Consider the following 24,111-nt stretch of genomic DNA (forward strand, 5'->3'; position numbering starts at 1 on the left):
TGGCTTCTTGGTAAGTGTCCCGCACTTTAAGAAATTGTTGTTTTTACGTTTAGTGTTATGAGAGTCGCCAGGAAGAAGAAAGTATTGTTCAAAAACTACTATTGCTAGTGCCTGAGGCCTGCAAGAGCTTCTTGTACCTGTAACTGAGGGAGCTCTTCTGGGTTTTGAAGGGGCTCTCATTGCATCATCAACTTCGGGGGGGCCTTCGGGTTCTTAAAAGATATTAGTATTTCACATTGCAGAGTTAAAATGATTAATGGACACGGCAGTCAAAGTTAAATAGCTTGTAACTTTCTACAAACTGCTTCTCTCTCCTTCCCTACTCTCCCTCATCCACCAATAAACTAACGTGCAGGAGTCTGCGTGATTCAGAAGAAGAGGGGCTTGCATTCCTCCTACGTAGTCTCTGTGAATAAAAGCCAGCTTTCTGCCTCCTGCATTCAGCCACAGATGGAAAAGCTATCTGCACGGGACCCATACATATATCATTTCGTTGTAATTAGCTCCCAATCGACACAGTTTGAGACTATTTATTGTTTACATTCTACTGGGCCATAAATGGTCTGACGGTGCCTGAATGTAAGTGCGAACAGTACTTCGGTTACACGCAAGTTTGATCTGGTTTTAAGTAAGGAGCTTGAGTCCCCAGAGATTGTGGCATCTGGGTACATCCTGGAATTCCCCAAAGAGACTGAGACAGGACTCTACTTATTGGATAAATGCTTGTAGTGGGATTTTTGCTCTGGCAGAATTGTCACAAATACTTTCTAGATGGAACATACTGGAACTTCATCTGACTTAAAGATATTAGTATATTTACAGACAGGAGTGAGGAAGAATATTAGGGAAAATAGTTTTAAGTGTTGAAGGGGGGTACTTTCTTCTTTCATACGTGTTCGTTGGTGACATGTACCTTGAATGGGTGGCGTTTCTGGCTCTGCAGAATTATCTTCAAAGGTGTTCATTTCAGGAGTCATCTCTCTCATAGCTTCTGGTGCTTTGAAGATATTAGTATCAGAATCAGAGGTTAAATGGTCAGTAGAGACATTATTCCCACAAAGTGAACCAAGGTGCTTTTTCTGTTGCTGCTGGGGTCCTTTAAGGATACAAGGGGTGTGGGCTCCTGAGGAGAGGAACCAAGACTCGTTCCTTTTGCTTTGAACTTCCTCACACCTACCCTAAGAGGGCTCTGAGAGGATGAACAAAAGATTCCAGATAGAGAACAAAAAAGTCAAATTGTTTGGATATCTTCTAAATTATAGAATATCATTTACAACACTTGGAGGCTGTGATCCTGAGGCTTTTGAAACTCCCTGAGTTTTGGTTTATCTAAAAGTAATTGAAGTAAGAAAAAAAAGTATGATGCTTAAAAAAACACAGGCCATGGGACTGGAATGACTTGTCCTTGGCTCTAGGATGTTATCACAGGTAAATCAAGTTCACATCAACTCCTGAGTTTTCAGTAAAGCTTATTTCTATGACATCCAAGTCAAACTTGAAGTCAATTGTATGGCCATGCTTGTCTGGGTAATGGGTTTGTAGGAAAGCAATCCTGACAACTAACAGTATGCATGGTAATATAAACTGGGCCTTCTATGGAAGGCCGGAACACTGTCATGAGGCACATGACAGAACTTTGTCACCTGATGTCACTGATTCCTGCTTTAGAGGCACATGAGTCAAGTCAGCTCAATCTAGTTGTAGAGTTATACATGTCATAATGCTCTCCTGTTGTTTCTAGCTAGTCTGGCTTTTATTTTATAAGTAGTAGTCATTTTCCTCATGAAAGAACATATCTGAGTCATATTTGAACATCAAACATTTCATGTTTCCCCTGCAGTTCTTATAGATAGACTGTAAGTTCTTTCATGGCTGAGGTTTCTTCCTTCTAAATGGTTTACTGTATGTATTCAGTTGGTTGAGTGGAATCATCGGAGATCCATTTCTTTGGCCATCATAGGGCTTTAAAGAGATTAGTATGTTCACACGTGTTAGTCAGAACTATAAATGAGATAAGAAACTTGATGTTCTCCTTGCTTGTACCTGCTGGCAGCAGAGGTTTTCTTCTTTTGGTTGGGGGAGGTCGCTTCTCTGTAAGTACATCTTCGATGACTTCAAGGTCTTTAAAGATATTAGTTTTTTAAAAAAATATAATTGAGAAGAGGCAAAAACAATGACATGATACACAAAGATAGCTAAGCAAGGAGACTTTAAGTTAGAATGTTCGTTTTCTTCTAATAGCATGTATTTGCACACAGTCTGGATGGGCCTTGACTTGTTTGGGGAAGGTCCTAGGTAGTTTCTTGTCTTTGGCATTTCTGAGAGATGCTTTAAAGATATTAGTATTTCAGCGGTTGGGACCATACACATAAAACACGGAACATTTGACAAACACAAGATGAAAGGTTTTCTTGTTTAGAATCCCATGACAAGAGTGTACCTTCAGGTGAGGGGGGTTCAGGAATTTCAGGAACAGCCTCATATGACTTCAGCTCTGGAAACGCTTCTCGGGTTGTTTCAGACTCTTTAAAGATATTAGTAGGTTTACACTTAGATATTGTAAGAGAAAAACCAGTGAATTATAGAACATGTAGTCTGGGGCTCTTAAAGCCAATGACAATCATCTACATTTTCAAGCAGTTGAAATGTACCTGTGCGTGCCAGGGTTTCCCTCGTTTTACGAATGGTCACATAGGTTTTCTCTTCTGTAACAACTGTTTGAGGTGGTGCCGGCGCTTAAAAGACACAGTAAAGAAAAATGTTGTTTCTAAAGAGAGCTCCCAAGTCAATTTCATTCAGATTGAGTCGATGGTGCTAGATACCTTTCGCCACTTTGAGTCTTGCCTTCTGAGGGTGAGTCACATGCTCTTCTTCTATGACTGTCTCTTCAGATGCTTCATAAACTTTAAAGATATTAGTGCATAATGTAACTACAAGTGTTTCAAGATAGGCGGAGGACGGTACTAAGACTTATATGACACATCGTACACGTCCATCACCCAAGTTCACAGTGGTGAAACACTCACACATTAGTGACAAACATGAACGGAGCAGTAACGAGTTTCATTTCCAGTCTTAGCATGAAGGATGCTCAGAATTGCTTCAGGATTGTGGTAACAAAATTGAGGAATTTACCAGACAGGACCCCATGTAATTTCTTTTTTTCGTTATACCTTAGGGAAGCCATTGATAAAGTCGTATTGGTGTTATGTTTAATTTCATGCATGTATTAAGAATAGGGATGATGTTGAGTTGAATATGGAAAGCACACTTTCTGTATTTGACCTGTCAGAGTCATGTGGTCCTCTGAATTTCTAGGCAAATGCTTTTATACATTTTAAAAATCAAAATTTGATTTTGTGACTTCATAGCGTGATATACATGTGGAATCAATTTAGAGATTAGAAGCCAAAAAGAAAGGAGAAGGGGTTACAGCTCAGTGGTAGAATGCTTGACCGGGAATTATAGTGAGGAAATAAATGGGAGAAAAGCATATGAGGAGAATGAATGATTCCTCCAGCCTTTACAAAGGACTTTGTCTGGTAACAATGACCAGTCTTTAGGATAGAACAGGCAGGAGGAGGCAGTTGTGTACATTAATCCCAAACTACTACAAAATCAGTTTTAATTGGGAGCTTTCTAGATTGAATAAAAAGTGGAAGATTATATTGAGTATTAGCATCTTTACCATTTAGAATAGCCAGTCTACTCAGAACATTTCACTATTAAGGTTATCTTACTGTTTAAATTATTTTAGAATTTTCGAAAAAAGAAAATAAAAGGCATGCTACTTTTCTTAGGGCTCAACTGGTCTTTTAAATTTATATAAATTTATGATCATCTGAGCAGCACTATCCAAACCTTAATTATTGCTATGAAGAGTAAAAATGCACGTATATTTACTTATGGTAACACTGGGTCATCCTGAGTTTTGAATACTCTAACTACACTATCAGTATGGAGTTAAGGTAAATTACTTCATGGTCTGAGAAATGTAAATTGCCTCAAAGTGAAGAGATGTTTGGGTATAGAACAGATAATAGGACATGGGACTTTTCCAAAATTTGATAATGTTAAAGGTACAGGACAACTTAGTTTTTACATTGACGAAGAAGAGTAACTTCTCTAAGGGTGATGGATGTTCAGATGTCTTAATTTTAGCCAACATTTTTAGCATGCATGGATTTTATAAAGATATTAGTATATTTGCATTTTAACACTAAGTTGACAGACACAGAAGATTCAGAACACAGACAAAACAAAGGAGCGCCGTCAGCTTCTCTGAACTCACTGTATATCTCTGTGTCTTCAGGAAGAACAACCGGTAATTTTTCTTCTTGAATAATTTTCTTAGGCACCTCAGGAACTTTAAAGATATTAGTATACTAATTACTATTAATGACATATAAAGGAAATTAAGAATACAAACTTTTAAACCACAGAGATTTGAGGGGACACTCATTCACGCCACACAGTGAGCACAGCCAGAGTCACTTCGCACTGGAGTTAGCATCAGTGTGTACCTTTAGGCGGTGGGGCCTCGGGCTTTTTAGGAACAGCTTCACGGACCTTTTCTTCTGGAGTGATTTTCTTAGGTACTTCTGGTGCTTTAAAGATATTTATTTGTCTTATTTTCAAGAATGTCATAATTAGGTATAAAACATCAAGAGTAAAGCCGGGGTGGGGGGAGATCTATTAAATAGAATGTCCAAAATGTTAAGCCAGTACACTCTATGTCTCTCAACTGTCCATGATTCTTATTAGAGACAACTCGTTCTTGGGGGACAGTAGCGCTTTCTGTTGTTATTTAGGACTTATTTCTAGTGCTATAAGGTAGCGATTCCAATGTCAACTCCATAGGGGAAAAAAGCTGAGGAACCAGTGCTCACTACTGCCTAATAAGATGGCCAAAATGAGAAAAATCTTTGGACTTAAGGACATTTTCCACTCCTCCTGGTCCTGTGGAAAGAGTGCTCGCTCTTTCTCTCCTTCATGGAAAGTGGTTTACAGGGATTTACTGGCACTGAGGAATCAGCAGAGGCAGGTACCTTTAGGTGCTGGCACCTTCGGTTCTTCAGGAACACGGACTTTTTCTTCAACCACTATTTTCTTGGTCACCTCAGGTACTTTAAAGACAGCAGGGATAATTTCCTTTACTTCGAAACACTCAGAAAGATGTTAGCAGGCTAAACGTAAGAGAGTCGCGATGGGAGCAGAGCAGAGTCACATTGCAAAACAGAGACGTGGCTTCATGTACACGAGACGGCACTTTACACAGTTGGCTTTTGACAACAAACACGACCGTGAAAGTCCGTGGAGCACTCAAGTTACATCAACCAAACTTGACATAGACGACCGACAGCATATTGTCACGTGGTGCCCGTTCTGCTAGCTCTGGCAGTATAATGACACCGTTTTCTTCAGTGATAGCTTTACTATATACTCATTCTTAGTCTCAAATTATGTCTTAATGAGGATGATGGAAATGAATAAGGGAGGGGCACTACCACATATTTATGATGTATTTACAACCAACAGTTTAATACATCAATAATAATTAGGGAAACAGAGGTCTATCAATGATGAATAGGGAAATAGAAGTCTATCAAGAAGGAACAGATAATCAAATATACCAGAGGATGCCCACGGTCATAGGTCAGTAGGTTTTTGGGTTTGGTTGTTTTGGGATAAACACAACAGTGACATCATGTTCGTAGACTGCTTGTGGGCTTTTGGTCGTTTCAAGATATTAATTATTTTGACATTCCCCTAACACAAAACAGAGAACAAAAACACCAAGTCAAACACAAAGTTGTCAAGCAAGGAAGGAGCGACTGAAGACAGTTCCAAGAATTCAGTTTTGGCATAAAGTACCTTTAGCTGGTGGCTCTTTTCGAGGAATGACCTTAGTGGGTGGCTTTTTTGGAGGGATGACTTTCTCAGATACCTCAGGTCCTTTAAAGATATTAGTGTTTGGTTTAGAATAGACTCATAAAATACTATGAAGCACTACTTATATTTAAACTGTACAACAGGGTCTCATAAAACAGCTTAAGTCTTTTACATTTATATTATGCCTGCTTCAAGAGGGCTGTGATTTTGTCATTTATACAATACATTACTACATAAAACATACATATTCCATTATATTAGGCATGATTTGGGCATGATCTGGTAGTCCTGCAGACTATGCATGTGCAAGATTATGTCTTGCCCTTAGAATTTACCAGAATTTGGGTATCATGGTCAGTGCTTCATTTACTTCCGTTCTTTCTCTGATGAAGAGAACCACAAAATGGCCACTGCCTTCAGTAGGTAAATAGTAGTTACCGCACAGGTGACTCGGGTGTGAACGGTTACTCTGCTGAGGCCATAAATTTCTCAGTCAGCTGAGAAGTGTGTCAGTGAGTGAATGACACCTGTTATGCCGGTCCCTGTGAGAATCACGTAACTCCTGCTAGACTATAAAAATGAACCCACATAACCAATCATACAGCGATGAAGGGAGCATGGAGCTAAGTCAGTGTGATGCTTAATTCTCATGCCTGTAAAAATGGATGACTCTGTGTGGTTACCCTCTATACCTCATCACTTCCTCACAATCTAAACTGATGCTTAAAGTAGTTCACGGGGCTAATGGCTTGAAGGGGGCTGCAAGGGACTTTGAAAACAAAGTTGGTAAGCGCAAGATAAAACCAACGACAGTGTCTGCAGGATCTCCTATACCTTTTTTAGGTGGAATTTTGGGTTTTTCGTGGACCTCCACTTCTTCAGCCTCTAGAAACTCAATGACCCTGTGGACTTCTTCCACTTTGTGCTCTTCTTGGAACCTGCGCTCTTCCACCCGGATGAATTCCTCCACCTCGTGGAACTCCTCTTCCTCAAAGTACTCCTGTACCTCGTGGAACTGCTCTTCTTCGAAGGCCTCCTCCACTTGTGCTTCCACGAGCTCTAGCTCTATTCTTTCTTGGACTCGTTCTTCTTGCTGATAGGCAACTGATATTTTTTCCTCAAAAACAGCTTTCCCTGGAAGAGCATCTACTTTAAGAGATTTGCCTTTTTTTTTTTTTTTTTAAACAATAAGACGAAACAGAAAACAGATGTCAACTCAAAATGTAAGAAAAGCGAGTAAAAGAAGGCTCCTGTGAAAGGACATGAAGATCAAAGAACTTTCCAGAAAATACCTTTAGCAGGGGGCACAGCTTCCTTTTTGGGTACAGGGACTTTCTTTTCGGGGATTTTCTTCTTTTCTGGAACTTTCGCTGGTACTTCGGGCACTTTAAAGACATATTTTTAATATTTACAACCACCAAGAGTAAGCCTGGACATCGCACACCAAAAATAAGACACACAGACATAAAACATAGCTTAATGAAGAGCGGTTGAAGGACTTTGGGTTTAAAAGAGAAAGTGTACCTCTGGCTGGTGGAGCCTCTTTTTTCTGGACTGGAACAGGAACCTTTTCCTCAGGAATTTTCTTGGGCACTTTAAAGACATTAGGTGCCTCAGTCAGACGACAGTGCTCAATGATACGCACACACACACACACACACACACACACACACACACACACACACACACACACACACACACACAAAACTCAGAGACGAGTGGCTTCATCAGTGCATCTAGGGAGTTAACCTGTGCTGTTGGACAGCTCTTTTACAGGCGATGGGGATTCTTTTCCAAGCACTCATTTGTGCTGTCTGTATCCCTAGAAGCCAACCTGTGCTCACAAAGAAGCTTTGCTATTTTTTAAAACAGCAGATGTTACCAAAACTGGGCCTAATTTTACTACTTTTAATTTGATGAATTTTTTGACCCAATTATCACCCTAGAGTATCTAGACCTTGACCTAGGCCTCAGGGACTGTTGGGCATGATGTTATGTGCAAGGAGTCTGCTGTGATAGGGACAGCGGACCACAGTTGATGAAGATGCAGTCTGGGACATTAACTGAGCCAAGAATCAGCTAAGAAGGGACGTTTTATAATCTTGAATTTCCAGGTTAACTACGGAGCTTTAAAGTTATCTAACAATCAGAACAATTTTTTTTCCTGTATAAAATAGTACATATAGTGAAAACAGTTATAACACACAATGAAAATTTAGTTATACAGTGGAATGAAGTCTGAGAATAGCATGAGGATAGAAAGGATTATTTGTTATGTTCTTAATTACAGAGAGATCATGATGGGGCACCAAACTTTCCAGCTATTTAAATTAAGAGACGTCTAAAATAATTGAAACCAGGTGCACATGTGGACCCATTATTTCCCCCACGGAAACCGTGGGACATCGAAGGAAAGGGAATGCAGGACATTTTCAGTTGTAATTGTCAGTTTGAGGTGACAGGTATTTTAAGGTAGAATGAAAGAAGACAGCACTTTTTTTTTTTTTTTAGAAAACAACATCACTGTGGGGCTAAAGAATTGTCAGGGGTTGCTATACCTTTTGTGGGGGGCGCCTCGGCTTTCTTGGGGACAGGAGCAGGTGCTGCAGGCACAGCTTTCTTCACTACTTCGGGTGCTTAAAAGATATTTTACGGACATGTTGGAAAAAGCCACACGTATTAAACAGAACGACACCCCGTCATCCAAATGAAAACAGAGCAACACAAAACACCGATTCATTTAGGAAGATGTTAGCAACCTAACTGATCATAATGACCACCCCAGCTCAGAGGATAGCAACTCTGCCACGGTTTCCGTCTCCGGGGATAAACGGTTTAAGAATTAGTCTTGAAAATGAATGCTTTCACCACACAGATACATGGTTCTCCAGCATTTGAACTGAAAGCCAGCCACACTGAGGATTGCAAACTAGGATTGCAAAAAGTGTAGTAAGAGAAACAACATCTCCTCATTTATGGTCAGGTTGCGGGGAAGGAGGAAATGTTAGGGGAAAGGAAAGGCCCACAAAGCTCCAGTCATTACGAGTGTGCACCCTCCAGGCCTCGCGGCTGTGCTTCCAGGAAAGCATACGGCTAATGAGTAGGGTTGGGCAGCACCAAGGCTTTGGAATGCTGAACTCATCAAAGTGGCTGTACCTCTAGGCGGGGGCACCTCCTCCTCCTCTTCCTCCACCACCTCTTCTTCCTCTATGCTAGGAGGCTCTTCTGGAATCTCCTCTGGGGTAGGCTCTTCAGCTTCCTCATAGACTTGAAACAGATTATTTTGCAAATTATTTTTTTAAGTCCTTTGAATGTTAGATATGTTAGAATGAAATGACACCATCTTGAAAAAACACTCGGCCTCTTAAGAGCTCATGAACACTCACTCACTAACCTGAGGAAAAAAATATGCCCAGTCTTTAGAATACGTTAGGCTCTTTCCAATGTTGAAACTGGAAGGGGCCCCAGAGGATTTAGTTGGAATTATTAATATTTGGGGGGGGAAGGTGGGAAGATTTTTTAAAAGCAATTATCCTAATTAAATTATTCTAATTATTGTAACAAGCAATTATCCTGTTCCTAAATAATTTAGAAGTCCGGTTTTCTGCACCAGTTGCTTGAGTGTATCTGTGCTTATTCTGAGGCAGCCATCATGGCTCCTGAAGGCATTGGGTGAGGAAATTCTCCTCAGTATTCACATACAAAAGACAAAACGCTGACTTCACAGACTTAGAGAAGGAGAGAAGAATAAAGACGTTAGTGGGTCCTTTTCCATTGAAACAAGCCATCAACAAACAGGCTAAGTGTGCAAGAAGAAGGAACTGGCCGGCCCAGCTCCTCCTAGGCAAGCACTACTTTCTGTCAGAGCTGGTCTATTTATTTCTAGGGTGAAATGTACGTTATCTCCCTTATGTATGAGACAACAATAAGACAAGAATGCTGAGAGCTCCTGTTTCCTTAGGAAGTTATCTACCTTCGGCTGGTGGAGCTTCCTCTTCTTTAGGGGGGATGATCCGTTTTTCTTCCACCCTCTTAGGTACCTCAGGAACTTAAAAGACATTGATTGTTTTAGGCACTTGAAACTCATTGCTGAAGAAGAATACTTAAAGACCAAACTTCACATTTTCAACCCAAGAGAGCAAACAGCACAGCACAGAGAAGGGGAAGACACATGGTCACAGTTAGTTGAAGAGCAAGTGAAGGGGCTTGCGGGTCCATCGTGAGGTTATCTTGCAGCTGGACTCTCTTCTTTTTTAGGAAGAGTGACAAGTACGTGGTCACTTCTGCTCTTTAAAGATGGATAGTAGCTGTCATTTTAATTTTCAAGAATAACATACAGAAGAAAAACAAGGCAAAAAAAACCCCTCAACACTCACACAAAGAGGGGAACGAACAAAACAGCAGCACAGGTACAAGAAGCACGGTGACAAAGGTCAGTGGCAGACCAGAGAATGCCAGCACGTATGCCGAACATCCCGTGTGGATGACCCTTCGGGTCAACCACGGTGCAGCCAATGAGCATGTACCTTTGGCAGGAGGAACCACCGATTTCTTAAGGGCAGGGGCAGGCACCTTCTTTTCTGGTTCGGGTTTCTTAGGCACCACAGGAACTTTAAAGAGATTTTGAAATTTCAGTCTCACAAACACAAGGACACCGTGCACAACAGTAAGAGAAGCTATGCTCACAAACACTGAATAGGGCATTTTGACTTAGTGGGCGAAGGAAGGAGATGTCCCGTGTGCTTGGGAATGCAAGAACATTGGAGGTGCTGTACCTTTGGTGGGAGGAGCCTCCTCTTTCTTGGGAACAACTACTTTCTTCTCTGGCACTTTCTTCTTGATCTCCGGCACTTTAAAGACATCATTTCATGATAAGAATGTATTTTGAAGAGCAAGAAAGAAAAGCAAGAAGTCTGTCCACACAGGAAAACTATCATGCAACATTCACTCAGAACAGGGAGGGAATGTGGGTGGCAGCCCAACAGGATGACTGGAATTTTCAGGGAGAGGCATCAGCAAATTGCTGGTTATCTGAGGCCAGATGCTATCATTTCATTGACTTAAATTTTGCTAAGAACCTAGCTAATACCTATCTAAAACTATCAAGTGACTATACAGCCTGGCAGAAAACATTATACTGATTTAATATCGCTGTCACTGCTTTTTTGGGGGGAACATTATTGTACTTTAAGGTACAAATATACTTCCTAGGTACTGTCCCATGGCCTGATCTATGATGTTAAATACTAATTTTCTTCGTTCAATGATGTGATAATATTTCTTGTCTTATTTTATCTTATAGTAATATTAGACATTTATTAGTATCCCTATTTTATGAAGGAGCTAACTAAGGCTCAGATTGGCTAAAGGACTGGAGTAGAACAGCAAAGTTCAAAGTCAAGGTCCAATCAAAGCGTGTTGTGTTTCCATTTACTTTTGTGTTCTGAAAGGTATAAACTATTACTCAATGTTTTAATATAGTCAGTGCTTTGACATAAACTATTAATCAGTGTTTTGAGAAATACATTGGTTTTCTTTCTTTTCTTTTCAGGCTAGTGTCCCAAAGGCACTTATTACAACTGCAAGTATGAAGGATGAAATTTAAAACATGAACTTATGGAGGGGGCAACATTTGGAATGTAAATAAATAAAACAATTAAAAAACATGAACTTATCTATTTTTAGGTAAAAATTCTTTCTTATAGATAATTTTGATGGTCAGAGAATCTATATGAGGCATTACATGGTTTGAATAAAATTACATCAAGTGGAGTGGACATTTTGTAGTAGCTTTATGGTCATTCTGCCTTTAACCTTTCATGTAAGATAATGCTGTGTGAGCAGCACTAATAGAAAATAGTGGCTATTCGTATCCTCACCAGCTTTAGGAGTAAACTAGACAAACGTTACTGTCCCTTTTATAAGGGACCCATCTGATAAAGCTCTCGATGGCGAGGGCTGTGCGTTCACTCTGGGGTATACCTTTGGGAGGTGGTGGAGGCTCCACTTTTTTAGCAACAGGAACGGGGACTTTCTTCTCGGGCACAGTTTTCTTTGGCACTTAAAAAACATTTCATTTAAAGACATTAAGAACCACACACAATATCACACCTATAACAAAATACATCCAAGGACAGGACCACAAAAAAAAAATCAAACATCAAAAAGAATTTGAAGACGTGCAGATAATTTACAGTGGACAGACATATAAAGCAGGCACAGAGGGTAAGATGAAGATGAGCCTTTGATAACACAAGGCTCTGAAGACAACATCGTAGACTATTATATAAAGTAAGAGACAAAGAAAAAGATGGGAAGGCAGACACCAACATAGAAAGGGTCTTGATTCCAAGAGCTGCTGTACCTGGTGCAGGTTTTGGCACCTTAGGCTTAATTTCTGGAAGAACTTCTTCTTCCTCTGGAAGAACTTCCTCTTCCTCAGGTGGAACTTCCTCCTCTTCAGGTGGAACTTCCTCCTCCTCAGGTGGAACTTCTTCCTCAGGTAGAATTTCCTCTTCAGGAACAGTGACTTCCTCGAATGGAGCTTCTTCTTCTTCTTCTTCTTCCCGAGGCAGAGCCACAGGAACTGGGACTACTTCCCGTTTCTTTGGTGCTTTAAAGATATTTATTAAGTTTATACAAATTGTATGTTTGTGTAAAATATGGACGATTCCAGGGCAACACATAAAGCAAACATTCTTTGACTGCAATCATCACTGACATTGTCAAGCAATCGAGGTTAGTGTGGCTGGACAGCTCTCATTATGCTCCCTTTGTGCCCTGGTTCTGCCCGAGATTAATGTACCTTTCGGGGGTGGGGCTTCCATTTTTTTCAGAAGAGGCGTTGGTTTCTTTTCTTCTGGGACGGGTTTCTTGGGTACCTCTGGCACTTTAAAGATACCATGTGTCTTTAAGCATGTGTCCTTCCACAGTGTTTTATAGCCATAGATGTGATAAAGGATCACACGACAGGGAAGACAGTTTTAGCGGGACACTTTTACAAGCTCGTAGTTAGTACAGGGACATTTTCTTACAAGTGAACATTAATGTGAGATCCACCCCCTACCCGTGTATAAATGATGAAATAACATACCTTTTGCTGGTGGGGCCTCTACTTTCTTGGGAGTAGGCGCCGGCACCTTCTTCTCAGGCACGGGTTTCTTGGGTACTTCTGGCACTTTAAAGAAACGATTTAGGGAAAATTTTATGTAACACAAAATCATTGAGTCCAAGCACAGTCTGGAAAATTATGATGAGGCGATACAATCATAGTGAAGAAACCCCAAAGCAGCATTTCATGTTAAACATAGAAATGCTTTTGTAAAGAGATGATATTAAAGAGGTAGACCTAAAGAACATATTATTGAACCAATTAAACATTTTATTCTCATATAAATCTGAAACTCAATCATGTGCCCCAACCACGTTTGTATACCTTTGGCTGGTGGTGGTTCCACCTTTTTGGGAACAGGTACTGGTGCCTTCTCCTCTGGTACAGGCTTCTTGGGCACTTCTGGGACTTAAAAGATAATAAATAAGGTCACTGTCACGTTTTCCTAAGCACAAAGGAGTCTAGTGACTTAGGGACAACTGGATTATCGCAGATGTGTCAATAAGTTCACTGTAAGACAGAAGCTAATAACAGCCACAAAACAAGTTGCTAGACATGCAGGGGAGTTCCAATAAAAACCACCAAATAACATGGGACAGAGACACGAACAGCACACAAGGCTTGGTAATAGGTTTTGGCCATTTCGATGGTGTGAATCTATTTTTTCGCTAAGAATTCGCCACTGAAGAAGGCACAGGTGTTAAACAGACGCATGCGTCAATGGCCACATTTGGAGATGGGCACAGGGCAACTGGCTTCTGTGACCAGCTGGGTGGCTTTTGCTCTGGTTTTAACGTTATTAACATCACCACAGGGCAGGGACGACTGAGGCTCGGGAAGTTACATGGCACGGGGAAATGGCTTCAGTAAGAGCCGTACCTTTGGCGGGCGGAGCCTTCTCCTTTTTAGGAATAGGCACAGAAACTTTTTCCTCAGGCTTCTTGGGAATCTCAGGCACTTTAAAGACAGTGTGTACAGTTAGGTTCTGATCGCGAGGACCAACGCCCACATAAATAAAGCACACGGCAACACACAGGTGGCTGTAGCCGGAAGAAAGGCAAGAAGACAGATGGAGTCTCCTATGCGTGCGTCGTGGGAGGGGTTTATACCTTTGGCCGGGGGTGCTTCCTTCTTTTTGGGAACAGGAATGGGTTTTTTCTCTTCCGGAACAGGTTTCTTGGGTACCACGGGCACTTCAAAGATAGCAATAAGATTTGAAAACATTGTAGGAAGATATAAATGTGAAAAGCACAGAGTATCACATGCTTTAGCATCTGAAAGGGTCTTAGGGGTCAGTGCCAAGAACTCCCAGAATCTGACCCAGTCAGACCACCCAACTGTGTGAGCTGCTGCTTCCTTTCCATTGGTAGGCGTTTTCATCTACCTTTGACTGGGGCCGCTGGCACCACCTCTTCCTCAGCTATGACCTCCTCTTCATGGAGGTACTCCTCCTCCTCATGGATGTATTCCTCCTCATGGATATATTCCTCTTCATGGACGTATTCTTCTTCATGGACGTACTCCTCTTCGTGGACGTACTCCTCTTCTTCCTCTACGATGTATTCTTCTTCGTGGGCTTCTACCTCTTCTTTGAAGATGACGACTTCTTCTGGTTCTCGTTTTTTAGGCACCCCTGGCACTTTAAAGATACCATCTTTAAGTTGGCTACTTTGCAATTCCTCAATAAAGTTGAGACATTTTAAGAGCACAGTGTAACAAAAGATAGGCTTTCCGTTAACCACAGAATAACTTTAGACACAGAACTGAGCATGAATTCAAGAGGCAAAGAGGGGGAGGAGGAACACAAGCAAAGGGAAGTACCTCTGACAGGCGCTGCCACTTCCTTTGTAGGGGCGGGTATTTTTGCCTCTGGGACAACTCTCTTGGGCTTCATGGGCACTTGAAACATTAAGTTTAAAGGAGTTTTAGAGTCAGAAACAGGCCATCTAACCATCTCTAACCTTCTTGTACTTTAAATAGACAGAATAATTTTGTAGCAGTCTCTAATAAAACGTGTAGCTTTCTGTGTCAAATCCCTTCTGTTTTTCCATGGGAAGGACTCTGAATCTCACAGGGAAATTAACCCTTAGAGGTGCTCGAACAAGTTTGATGTACTCAAGCAAGTTTGCAATAACAGGGACAAATTGGAAATGGTGTGGGGTTTTTTGTTTTGTTTTGTTTTTAAAGATTTATTTATTTGTTATGTATAAGTGCACTATAGCTGTTTTCAGACACACCAGAAGAGGGCATCAGATCCCATTACAGATGGTTGTGAGCCACTATGTGGTTGCTGGGAATTGAACTCAGGACCTCTGGAAGAGCAGTCAGTGCTCTTAACCACTGAGCCATCTCCCCAGCCATGTTTTTTTTTTTTTTTTTTTTTTAATATAGTTCTGCTTACAGAGATATCCTAAAAAGTCCAAATTTGCAAAAAGTCCAAAGATTGCAAGGAAGTTGCCTAAGATAAAAGAAGAAAACCTGGGTGCTCAATTAGCTTTTTTTTAAAAAAAAATCTTCAAAATGACTTTGGAATAGTTTTGACTTTTCAGTGTTTTTTTTTCTTTATATTAATTTAACTATCTTAGGAATATGCTAAACGGTCACTGCATTCAAACAAAAATATTCTGTCTGGCAATATTGTTGTGCCGGGGCAATGCAGAACCCATGTGCACGAGGCTGTAGGAATATTCTGAAGTAATGTTAGAGCTAGCGCTGGAGATAAGCACTGTGAGAGACAGCAAAGGGCTCCATTCTGGGAAGAGGAGGTTATACCTTTGGCAACTGGTTCAGTCACCTGCTGCTTTTCACGTTTGGTAATTGAAATTTGTATTTTTTCTTCCACAACTTTCTTTGGTTCTTCAGGAGCTTTAAAGATATTGATCATGGAAGATTATCACAATGAATCTCACAAATATCATAGACTAAATAAATATCCACAAGGCACAAAGACTTGCCATGTAAGAAATGGAACTAGACAACATATTCAGCAACAACAGAGAACAGCGGACATGGCCGTGAGTCAAGGTCGACACAATGACAGAACAGAGGTGACGGTACTGTTTGGAACAGTGACTGCTCTATCGTGTACCTTTGGGTGGTAGAGGTTTGAGTTTCTTTTGAATGACCAGAGGTGCTTTTTCTTCAGGGATGGCTTTCTTTGGCACTTTAAAAGACCAATAGTAAGAGATTTACCAACCCGAACTAGATTCTCAAGGGGGAGAACAAAAGGCTAAGAAATATACGACACAACATAACAGTCTCAAACGCACAACTTATACACATCCACTTCAACACGTCTCCACAGTGGACAGACAGAGAAAACAAAAGACTCTATAACTGGTAATGTTCTCACTCTACCTTTTGGTGGGGGGGCCTTGGGTTTAGCAGGCACTGGTTCTTGGGCAGGTTTCGGTGGAATAGGCTTCTTGGGTTCTTTAAAAGCACATACAAAGTGTTTAATGTTAGACTGGAAGGCACAAGTCAAAAATGCTCGTTAAGATAATTGGTCTTCTATGTCCACAGGACAACCACAGTCTCTAGAATAGGAGTTAGAGGTAAGTAGAATAGGTTCCAAGAGCCCTGGCTGAGCAAGCTATGTCTGCTTTCCTTGTGGCCATTCACCTCAATTAGGCCACAGGCGTGCTCGCAAATCCTCATTTCATCTCAGATAGGCAACATGCGATGCAAAGTTTTCTATCTTGGACATTGGTCCAAGGGCTTCTGAAACCATGCAGACTCCTCTCAAAGAAACAAGCAAAACCCTTAAGCAGCGAGGGGACATAGATTCGTTTCAGATTTCTAGTAGGAGTTGATTTGCACGAACTCATTATCTATTTTACAGCACAGGAGGCGCCCAGAGTCAGAGCTCCTCAGGCACACATCTCATCTTCGTTAGGGGAAAGACTGCTTTGTCTTTCTTAGAAAAGCAGTCCGTGTCAAATATCTGATGCTGGGTGCCCTGTGGGCAGGGCAACCTAACAGCAGCCTTCAGATTGATAGAGCTATTTTCCTCTTCCAGAAGTGAACTTACGAACTGACAAAGCTCTTTCCCCTCGACTGCCATCCTACCGTAGTGGGTTCTAAGCATGCTTAGTGTGGTCTGCAGGGCCGCCATACCTGGGACGACGTATTCCTCCTGCTCTTTAGCCTCCTCGTGGTATTCCAGCTCACGCTCTGCATATTCATCGTACTGGTCATATTCTTCTGTGGGCTCGTATTCCTCATACTCCTTATACTCCTCATAGTCCTCATAATCCTCGTATTCCTCCTCCCGGTGTTCCAGAACAGTTTCTTCTTCTCGGGTGTAAGACCATTTCTTCTCTTCTGTTACAGTTACTTCTGGAAGAGTATTGACACCAGGCAGCATTTTATTCGAGGCCCAAACGTTTAGTGACAATGTGCTTCGATTTCATTCCTTCAAGACAGTCTCCCACACTGGCTAGAGGTGACCTTGGTTATCTTTTGATGGTAAAAGCATCACAAAATGCACATCAACTAGTCGCGATGTTGAGTGTTCAAGTGCCTGACTCCAGTTAGGGGTAAGCAAGGAGGGTAGAGGGGTTAAACCGGCAACCAGCAGACAAGGAGACACACGCGGCTTTATGCTTTAGGCGATCGAATCAAAGGGCAGTGTACCTTTAGTGGGGCGGGGTTCTCTCTTTGGAACTTCAATGGACACCTTTTCTTCTGTAACGGCTCTCTTTCTAACTTCCGTCACTTTAAAAGAGCAATGGTTAGAAGTAAGTGGCAAGCGTCTGGAGATAACTGTGTTAAGAGAACGTTGGCAAGAACAACCCAAGAGAAAACCCAAGCATGACGCTCCTTTAAACTTCCACTAAAACCGTGAGAAAAATCAATGGGCCTGAAAGTCCACATCATTCCATACACCAGAGAATACTTTTCCCCAAGCTGCTTAGTGTTTCAGAGAGGCTGGATGATCAGGTGGGATTTGTGAGAGAGTTAAGAGAGACAAGCTGCAACAATGGATGTGAAGCTGAGAATGGCCTTAGGACGGCACTTGAACTTCACCGACAATGTTGGCACCCTATCCCAATGCTCCCACCCCCGATCCACTGGGGCAGTGCAGAACATTGAGGAGTTAAGGAAATCAAAACTGTCACCAAAGGTCACCACATAGAATAAACATCAAGACAGATGAGTTTGAGATGGGACAGACAGACATATTAGATGACAAGTACATTTTAATGTAAACTCTGCATGTTTGCGTGTGGGGTACAAAAAGGTCCTTTCCACAATCGGAATTATTTAGTTTTGCAGTGGTGGGGGGCGGCTTTACTCATCCCACTGTCCATCTGCATTTACGTCACTTCCCCTAACGATGCCAGTTTTACTCCACTCATCTCAAGACCTCAAAGCTTATTTCTATCCCTGGAAGGAGTCATTATACCTTTAGCCGGTGGCTCCTCCTCTCTTCGAGGTTTGAGTTTGGGAAATTTTTCTTCAGGGACAACTTTCTTAGGTTCCTCTGGCACTTTAAAGACAGATTTCACTTTTAAGAATTGTTTTTCTTCATTCAGACCAAAAAAAAAAATACATACAAACCACAGAGGAGTGACACAAACATAAAAGATTCAGCCCTTAGCAAACTTCAGACATTCTACGATATTTTAAAAGAAGACAGTGACACCCCTCCCCTCTGTGCCCCTCAGTCTAACGAGAGCAAGACAAGGCAACGCTGACTTATGGGAGGGCAGGTGTACCTCTCGCTCTCGGAGGCGCCTCCTTTTTAGTTACAGCCACAAGAACCTTTTCCTCCTGGGTAATTTTCATGTGCTTTTCGGTCACTTGGAAGACAATTTTAGAATTAACATTCTATAACATTTAGAGTAGAATACACACAAACAAACAAACAAACACACATATACATACACACACATATACCTACACATACACACAAACACATATTCACACACACACACACACACACACACACACACACACACACACACGCCAGAAAGTGCTGTGGTTCTAGACTAGAAGATTTTATAAGACACACACAATAAGTAAGTGAGACTTCATAAAGCCACAGCACGCACCATCACAGACGCTAACTAACAGTCTACACAGAAAAACTGTGACCCTATAGATGGTGGCTGGAGGAAGGAAGGCAAGACTCTAAGCTTTTGTTTTTCTTCAGGGGGATGTCATTTACCTTTGGTTGGGGGAGGTTCTTCTATCTCAACCACTTCTGCAGGAACTCTCCTTTCTGGAACCGGTTTCTTTGGTTCTTCAGGTGCTTTGAAAACATCACGCAATGTGGTCAAACATAGCGCAAAGAGTGCCAAACCTATGCACAGTTACTTTCTTCCCAATGGGATAAAGACATGAGGAGTGCATCAAGTCACCCTCAAGACAGGGAATGAGGTGTCCCCTAAGAGTAGAGTGGACCCCAATATACCTTTGGCTGGTGGCACTTTTTTAGGAGGTGGTGCAGGAACTTTCTTCTCTGGTATTTTCTTCGGTGGTTCAGGAACTTTGAAAATATTAAGAATATTAGTTTATCTTCTTTTAGAAAATATTATTTGGGGGCCGCATCACCCTCTTTGTAAAGATCTCGCAAGTACACCAACACGAATGACTATATAACAAAGTGTCTGTACAAATTCTGACAAAACCTTAACGATGCATGGAGGTGTTGCCAGACATGGCGAGACAGACAGAACTGCACGTCTGTGAGAGAAACCTTACCTTTAGTGGGTGGAGGCTCCTCAATTTTAGCAGGAACTTTTGGTTTTGGTATAATTTTCTTTTCATGCTTCTCAGGCACTTGAAAAGATTATAAAATATACTTGTAGAAAATGTACACTTTTTTCAATAAATATGTAAGGGACCTTTTCATTAGTCATGCTATTTATTATTTGCAATATGGATGGTAATTTTTTTTATGGGCGAGCATAACAAATATAGGGATATAATACTTAAGAGATGGGGTACCTTTGGCTGGCTCAACTTCTACTCTCTTAGAGATAACGTGCAGCTTTTCTTCCACAACATACTCCTCAGGCTCTTCCAACACTTTAAGGACATCGAATTCAAAGAAGAAAAAGAAAAGTAGACATTTTTTCATGTTTAATTTTAACCATAATTTACCACGTCAAAGCAATAATCAACATTGTCAAACTTTAGCGTTTGCTAAATCCTTGATGGTTTCCATTTGAAATCCCAGAAGAATATTTGAACCAGAGCTAATAACGTAACAAAGAGCACTCGCTTCACTAATTTACTGTAGATCACACAGACGGCAAGGCTCTGATTCACAGGGATAACAGGGCATGCACGCGACAAAATACCAGTTCAAGAGACTAAACAAATACCACAGGATTGGAAACTGGGTTGTTTTGTTTAAAAAAAAAAATCCTAAGACTCTGGGTTTGAAGGCAGAAAGGCAGAAACATAAACTTAGGGGTAAAAAGCAAGGTAGTCCACGCGACCGCTCCCCAGTTTTGTGGGGTAGCTGTGGTAGAAGAGACAAGAGACTTCATGTAATGTTTTTTGAGCCTGCGTGTATAAAGTTTACATAGAATGATTGTAGAAGAGGCTAATTAAAAACACCCGTGTTGTCTAAAATGCAACGAAGCTTCAGGTCCTGCCTTCTTTTAGCTTAATGCAGACACAAGAATCACTGAGCAACTTGTTCTTCCTTGCTGGAAGCACCAAAAGTTTGGATAGCATCCTGCATCAGAAACTGAAATGGTCCCAGACCTAAGAGATAAGATGTTCCACGTGTGTGCTTTGTATAATTCCCCACACATTTCTAGCAAGAATAGTTTTCAAATCCACCAGGTTCCCGACCACTTCTGTGGTCCATTATAGGAAACACAGCTAGACTGTTAGGTTTGTTTGTGAGTCATGGCCCACCCCATTGCAACCTAGATTATTCTTCTAAGTGTGTAAGTTCTGGATTTCATGTGGAGTTTCATTCCAAGTGAAGGAAGGGGATGTGAAGGGTCCCCTTTTATTAGCCAGAGATGTATGTGAGAACAACTGAGGTTCTCAAAATCTACTCAAGGGCAGGGTCCTGTTGGTAATGAGTGTACCCATTTTCCTTTAAAACAGAGCTACCCTAGTCCCTTATTGGGAAGGCTCCTTTGGATATACAGCATTAGCTGGACAGTGGGATTTTCCCAGGGAACACAGCAGTGCTTTTTTGACCAAAAGGGAATCTCATCAAGATGAAGTTTTCTGTTTCAATTGTTAAAAGCATCATGAGTTGTCTTCATAGCTGATGCAACAGCCGGACAAGTCTGTCTGATTGCAGATACTACGTGACGCTCTTTTCTCTATGTGGGCTAAAGGAAAGCCCCCTCAGTTCAGTATGTTTTGACAAATATGCCTTCGACTTCTACAAGCTTAGTGTATCATATATTTTCTTGTTTCCTTATAAAAAGTGAATATGTGAATTAGGAACTGGACAGTCCACTTAATAGTACTCCCGTTTGTGTGTTGTGGGAAACATGGTTTGAGAAACACCATGTATACACCAGATCACCAAGGTGAAGTGTCTATCAGCCTACCACACTGAAGCCAAGTCCTCATAAAAGGAGGCTTCATAAAAGGAGGTACCCACAGGAGGACGCCCACCCCCTTCAGTTGTCTGTAACCACAAAGCCATTACCTCTGAACAGCTCAGGAAGACATGGAAAAGAAATTCACAGGGCGTTTACTTTCATGTAATGAATGCTCTTGAAACATTTGTTTTGATTAATAAGGCACCTGTTCTAAGGCCAGTAGATGAATCTGTGTCATGCCTCTTGGAGGACTTTCATAATTGTCCCATACAGCAATCATTCCTCACTTATTTTCTGCCATTTACCTTCATATTCTGTGATCTCTGCTTCCTCCTCATCTCTTTCCTCTTCCCTATACACCGAAACGGACACCTGTTCCTCTTCTTCAGAGTAAGTCCATTCCTCCTCTGTAGATGGGTTAAAAGAGAACATTGGATGTAAACTCAGTGGGCGAGAACACATCCAGCTGCCGTGTGTTCACTACAGATGGCTGAAGATTCTTCTATCTGCTTAGGACATGGGACTTTCTAACTACAAGAGGGAAAGAGACAAAGACAAGAGGAGACTAAAGCCCAAGACCAAGAGAAATAATTGAATTACGCCCCGGAGGGTCCAAATTAAAACGATATCCTTTTCATCGCCTTATTCACTTTATAAGAATGACTCAAGACCAAAGTAGACACAAAAGATAGTTCCAGAAGGTTACAGCAGATGTATTCCAATACCAACACAAGTTGAAAACATGTTCTCACGAAAACATTTACATCCTAAAGAGGAGAGACCCCTCCAAGAGAGCTGTTCACAGATGCCACCTGCCTCCCCTCTGGTTATATACCTTCGTGCCGCATGAGTTCCACTCTCTGAGGAACCGCCATAGATAGTCTTTCTTCTGCAGCAAACCTTTTCTCTTCTACAACAGTTTTCTTAGAAACCTCAGCTTTAAGAAAGCATCAAGGTTGAAGCTTAAAAACCAATGATTACACCAATCCCCCGTCCCCCTAGAGTTTGGGAAAGTGTTGCAGTACACCACTTTCATTAGCAAAGTGGATGAAGACATTACCCATCCCAAGGACACATACACAGAAGTCTCTCAGAAGCAAGACAAAGAGGGAACACACTGGACCGAGACAGCAAGAAGCACTACAAGATTTCTATGGAAGACTGAGGGCAATCCTACCTCGGGGAGGAGCTTTCTTAGGGACGGGAACCGGAACAACCTCCTCGGGAACGGGTTTCTTGGGTGGCGCTGGCACGTTAGAAACATTACGCATGGTTAGAGCTCTGTTGCTCTGCGGCTGAAGCCCAGTGCAGAGCCTGTGCCCCCCACGCTCTTCACGCACCACAAAGCCCACAAGTCATCCTTGCCTTGAAGCATAACATGGTGAACGATAGCTTTTGCAAGACAGCTGGCAATACCTTTTGGTGGGGGGACTTCCTCTTTTCTAGGAACAGGCCTTTTTTCTTCGGGAACTTTCTTCTTTGGTATTTCTGGTACTTGAAGAATAACATTTATATATGTGTATATATTTGAAAATTTCATAGGCAACTGAACACAGAACAGGCAAGCCCACAAAGAAAGACATGCAATTAAAGAAGCTTGGAAGAAAGACACGGTTATTTTATAGAGATGTCATGGGGTACCTGCTGGGGGTGGGGACTCTTCTCTTTGAGGAATGATGGTTATTTTTTCTTCTGTGACAACTTTCTTCTGCACTTCAGTAACTTGAAAAGACATTTGAGGGAGGGATTGGGTTTATATTTTTCGAAGTAGCTCACATACATAATTATTTTGAAAGAGCCCAGAGAGGTAGACGCTTGGGTTGTGTTGTCACTGACCAAAACATATCCACTTTGAATTAAACAAACTAGTTAACAGACAGACACACACTGTTTCACACTGGAGACATAACACCTGGGCCCCCGACTAGGCAAGTAAGCCTACCTTTAGGTGGGGCGGCTTCCTTCTTCTTTGCCACAGGAACGGCAGTCTTCTCTTCAGGAGCAGGTTTCTTTGGAGCCTCTGGGACTTAAGGTTTTAAAATAGCAGGTCAGTACAGGCATGTTTCATTTCAGTGACTAGACAGGGGCACATCTCCAAAGCGACACACACAGTGCATTAATGTTATAGACCGTTCACTGGTATAAGTAGAAAGATCCCACTTTAACGTCATGGTAAAGTTATCTGTCACGTACAATGTTTCAGAAGCATTTAAAAGATTGAAACGAGTTAGGAAACAGAAGTGTATATAGGATCAATTCCTATCTATCATAGAATTCATTCATATATGTTAGTATGATTTTTTTGTGTGTATATGTGTATAGGTATATATTGGTACATGTGTGTGTGTGTATGTTTTGGGAGGGTAAAAATAACCTTGGATGTTATTTCTCAAGTGCTATGTACTCCACCGTTTTCCGTTAAGACATGGTCCTTCACTGGCCTGGACCTTGCCATGTAGGCTATACTCACTGACTAGTGAGCCCCCAAGGAAAGCCAGTTGTCTCTACTCCCCAACCCTCAAGTGTTCTTGGATACAAGTGTTCCACTATGGCCTTTTACTTGATTTCCAAGTATCAAAC

At 41.5% G+C, this 24,111-nt stretch overlaps 1 protein-coding gene across 5 annotated transcripts in view; it reads right to left on the bottom strand.

The window, feature by feature from the left end:
- Nucleotides 1-24,111, bottom strand: part of Ttn (titin) — a 268,818-nt gene that overhangs the window by 128,361 nt on the left and 116,346 nt on the right. For 2 of the 5 annotated variants that reach the window (XM_032903539.1, XM_032903537.1), the window contains 35 exons: nucleotides 23,474-23,557; nucleotides 23,173-23,253; nucleotides 22,946-23,025; nucleotides 22,709-22,784; nucleotides 22,367-22,468; nucleotides 21,837-21,938; nucleotides 19,958-20,038; nucleotides 19,712-19,789; nucleotides 19,422-19,496; nucleotides 19,176-19,259; nucleotides 18,724-18,807; nucleotides 18,411-18,494; nucleotides 17,639-17,719; nucleotides 17,120-17,341; nucleotides 16,361-16,435; nucleotides 16,092-16,166; nucleotides 15,776-15,868; nucleotides 14,825-14,902; nucleotides 14,521-14,642; nucleotides 14,388-14,430; nucleotides 14,113-14,196; nucleotides 13,883-13,960; nucleotides 13,328-13,411; nucleotides 12,986-13,069; nucleotides 12,698-12,781; nucleotides 12,257-12,505; nucleotides 10,668-10,742; nucleotides 9,866-9,940; nucleotides 9,049-9,159; nucleotides 8,451-8,528; nucleotides 7,417-7,485; nucleotides 7,185-7,277; nucleotides 6,727-7,026; nucleotides 5,875-5,955; nucleotides 5,049-5,126 (listed from right to left, as the gene is read on the bottom strand). The exons of 2 other annotated variants lie outside the window; for them this stretch is intronic. In XM_032903539.1, the coding sequence (XP_032759430.1) occupies nucleotides 5,049-5,126; nucleotides 5,875-5,955; nucleotides 6,727-7,026; nucleotides 7,185-7,277; nucleotides 7,417-7,485; nucleotides 8,451-8,528; nucleotides 9,049-9,159; nucleotides 9,866-9,940; nucleotides 10,668-10,742; nucleotides 12,257-12,505; nucleotides 12,698-12,781; nucleotides 12,986-13,069; nucleotides 13,328-13,411; nucleotides 13,883-13,960; nucleotides 14,113-14,196; nucleotides 14,388-14,430; nucleotides 14,521-14,642; nucleotides 14,825-14,902; nucleotides 15,776-15,868; nucleotides 16,092-16,166; nucleotides 16,361-16,435; nucleotides 17,120-17,341; nucleotides 17,639-17,719; nucleotides 18,411-18,494; nucleotides 18,724-18,807; nucleotides 19,176-19,259; nucleotides 19,422-19,496; nucleotides 19,712-19,789; nucleotides 19,958-20,038; nucleotides 21,837-21,938; nucleotides 22,367-22,468; nucleotides 22,709-22,784; nucleotides 22,946-23,025; nucleotides 23,173-23,253; nucleotides 23,474-23,557 (3,423 nt within the window). Of the gene's footprint in view, nucleotides 1-5,048; nucleotides 5,127-5,874; nucleotides 5,956-6,726; nucleotides 7,027-7,184; nucleotides 7,278-7,416; nucleotides 7,486-8,450; nucleotides 8,529-9,048; nucleotides 9,160-9,865; nucleotides 9,941-10,667; nucleotides 10,743-12,256; nucleotides 12,506-12,697; nucleotides 12,782-12,985; nucleotides 13,070-13,327; nucleotides 13,412-13,882; nucleotides 13,961-14,112; nucleotides 14,197-14,387; nucleotides 14,753-14,808; nucleotides 14,903-15,775; nucleotides 15,869-16,091; nucleotides 16,167-16,360; nucleotides 16,436-17,119; nucleotides 17,342-17,638; nucleotides 17,720-18,410; nucleotides 18,495-18,723; nucleotides 18,808-19,175; nucleotides 19,260-19,421; nucleotides 19,497-19,711; nucleotides 19,790-19,957; nucleotides 20,039-21,836; nucleotides 21,939-22,366; nucleotides 22,469-22,708; nucleotides 22,811-22,945; nucleotides 23,026-23,172; nucleotides 23,254-23,473; nucleotides 23,558-24,111 lie in introns of all 5 variants that reach the window. One more of the 5 variants, XM_032903538.1, reaches the window with a different exon arrangement.

This window comes from Rattus rattus, chromosome 5 (genome assembly GCF_011064425.1).
Source record: "Rattus rattus isolate New Zealand chromosome 5, Rrattus_CSIRO_v1, whole genome shotgun sequence".
NCBI lineage: Eukaryota > Metazoa > Chordata > Mammalia > Rodentia > Muridae > Rattus > Rattus rattus.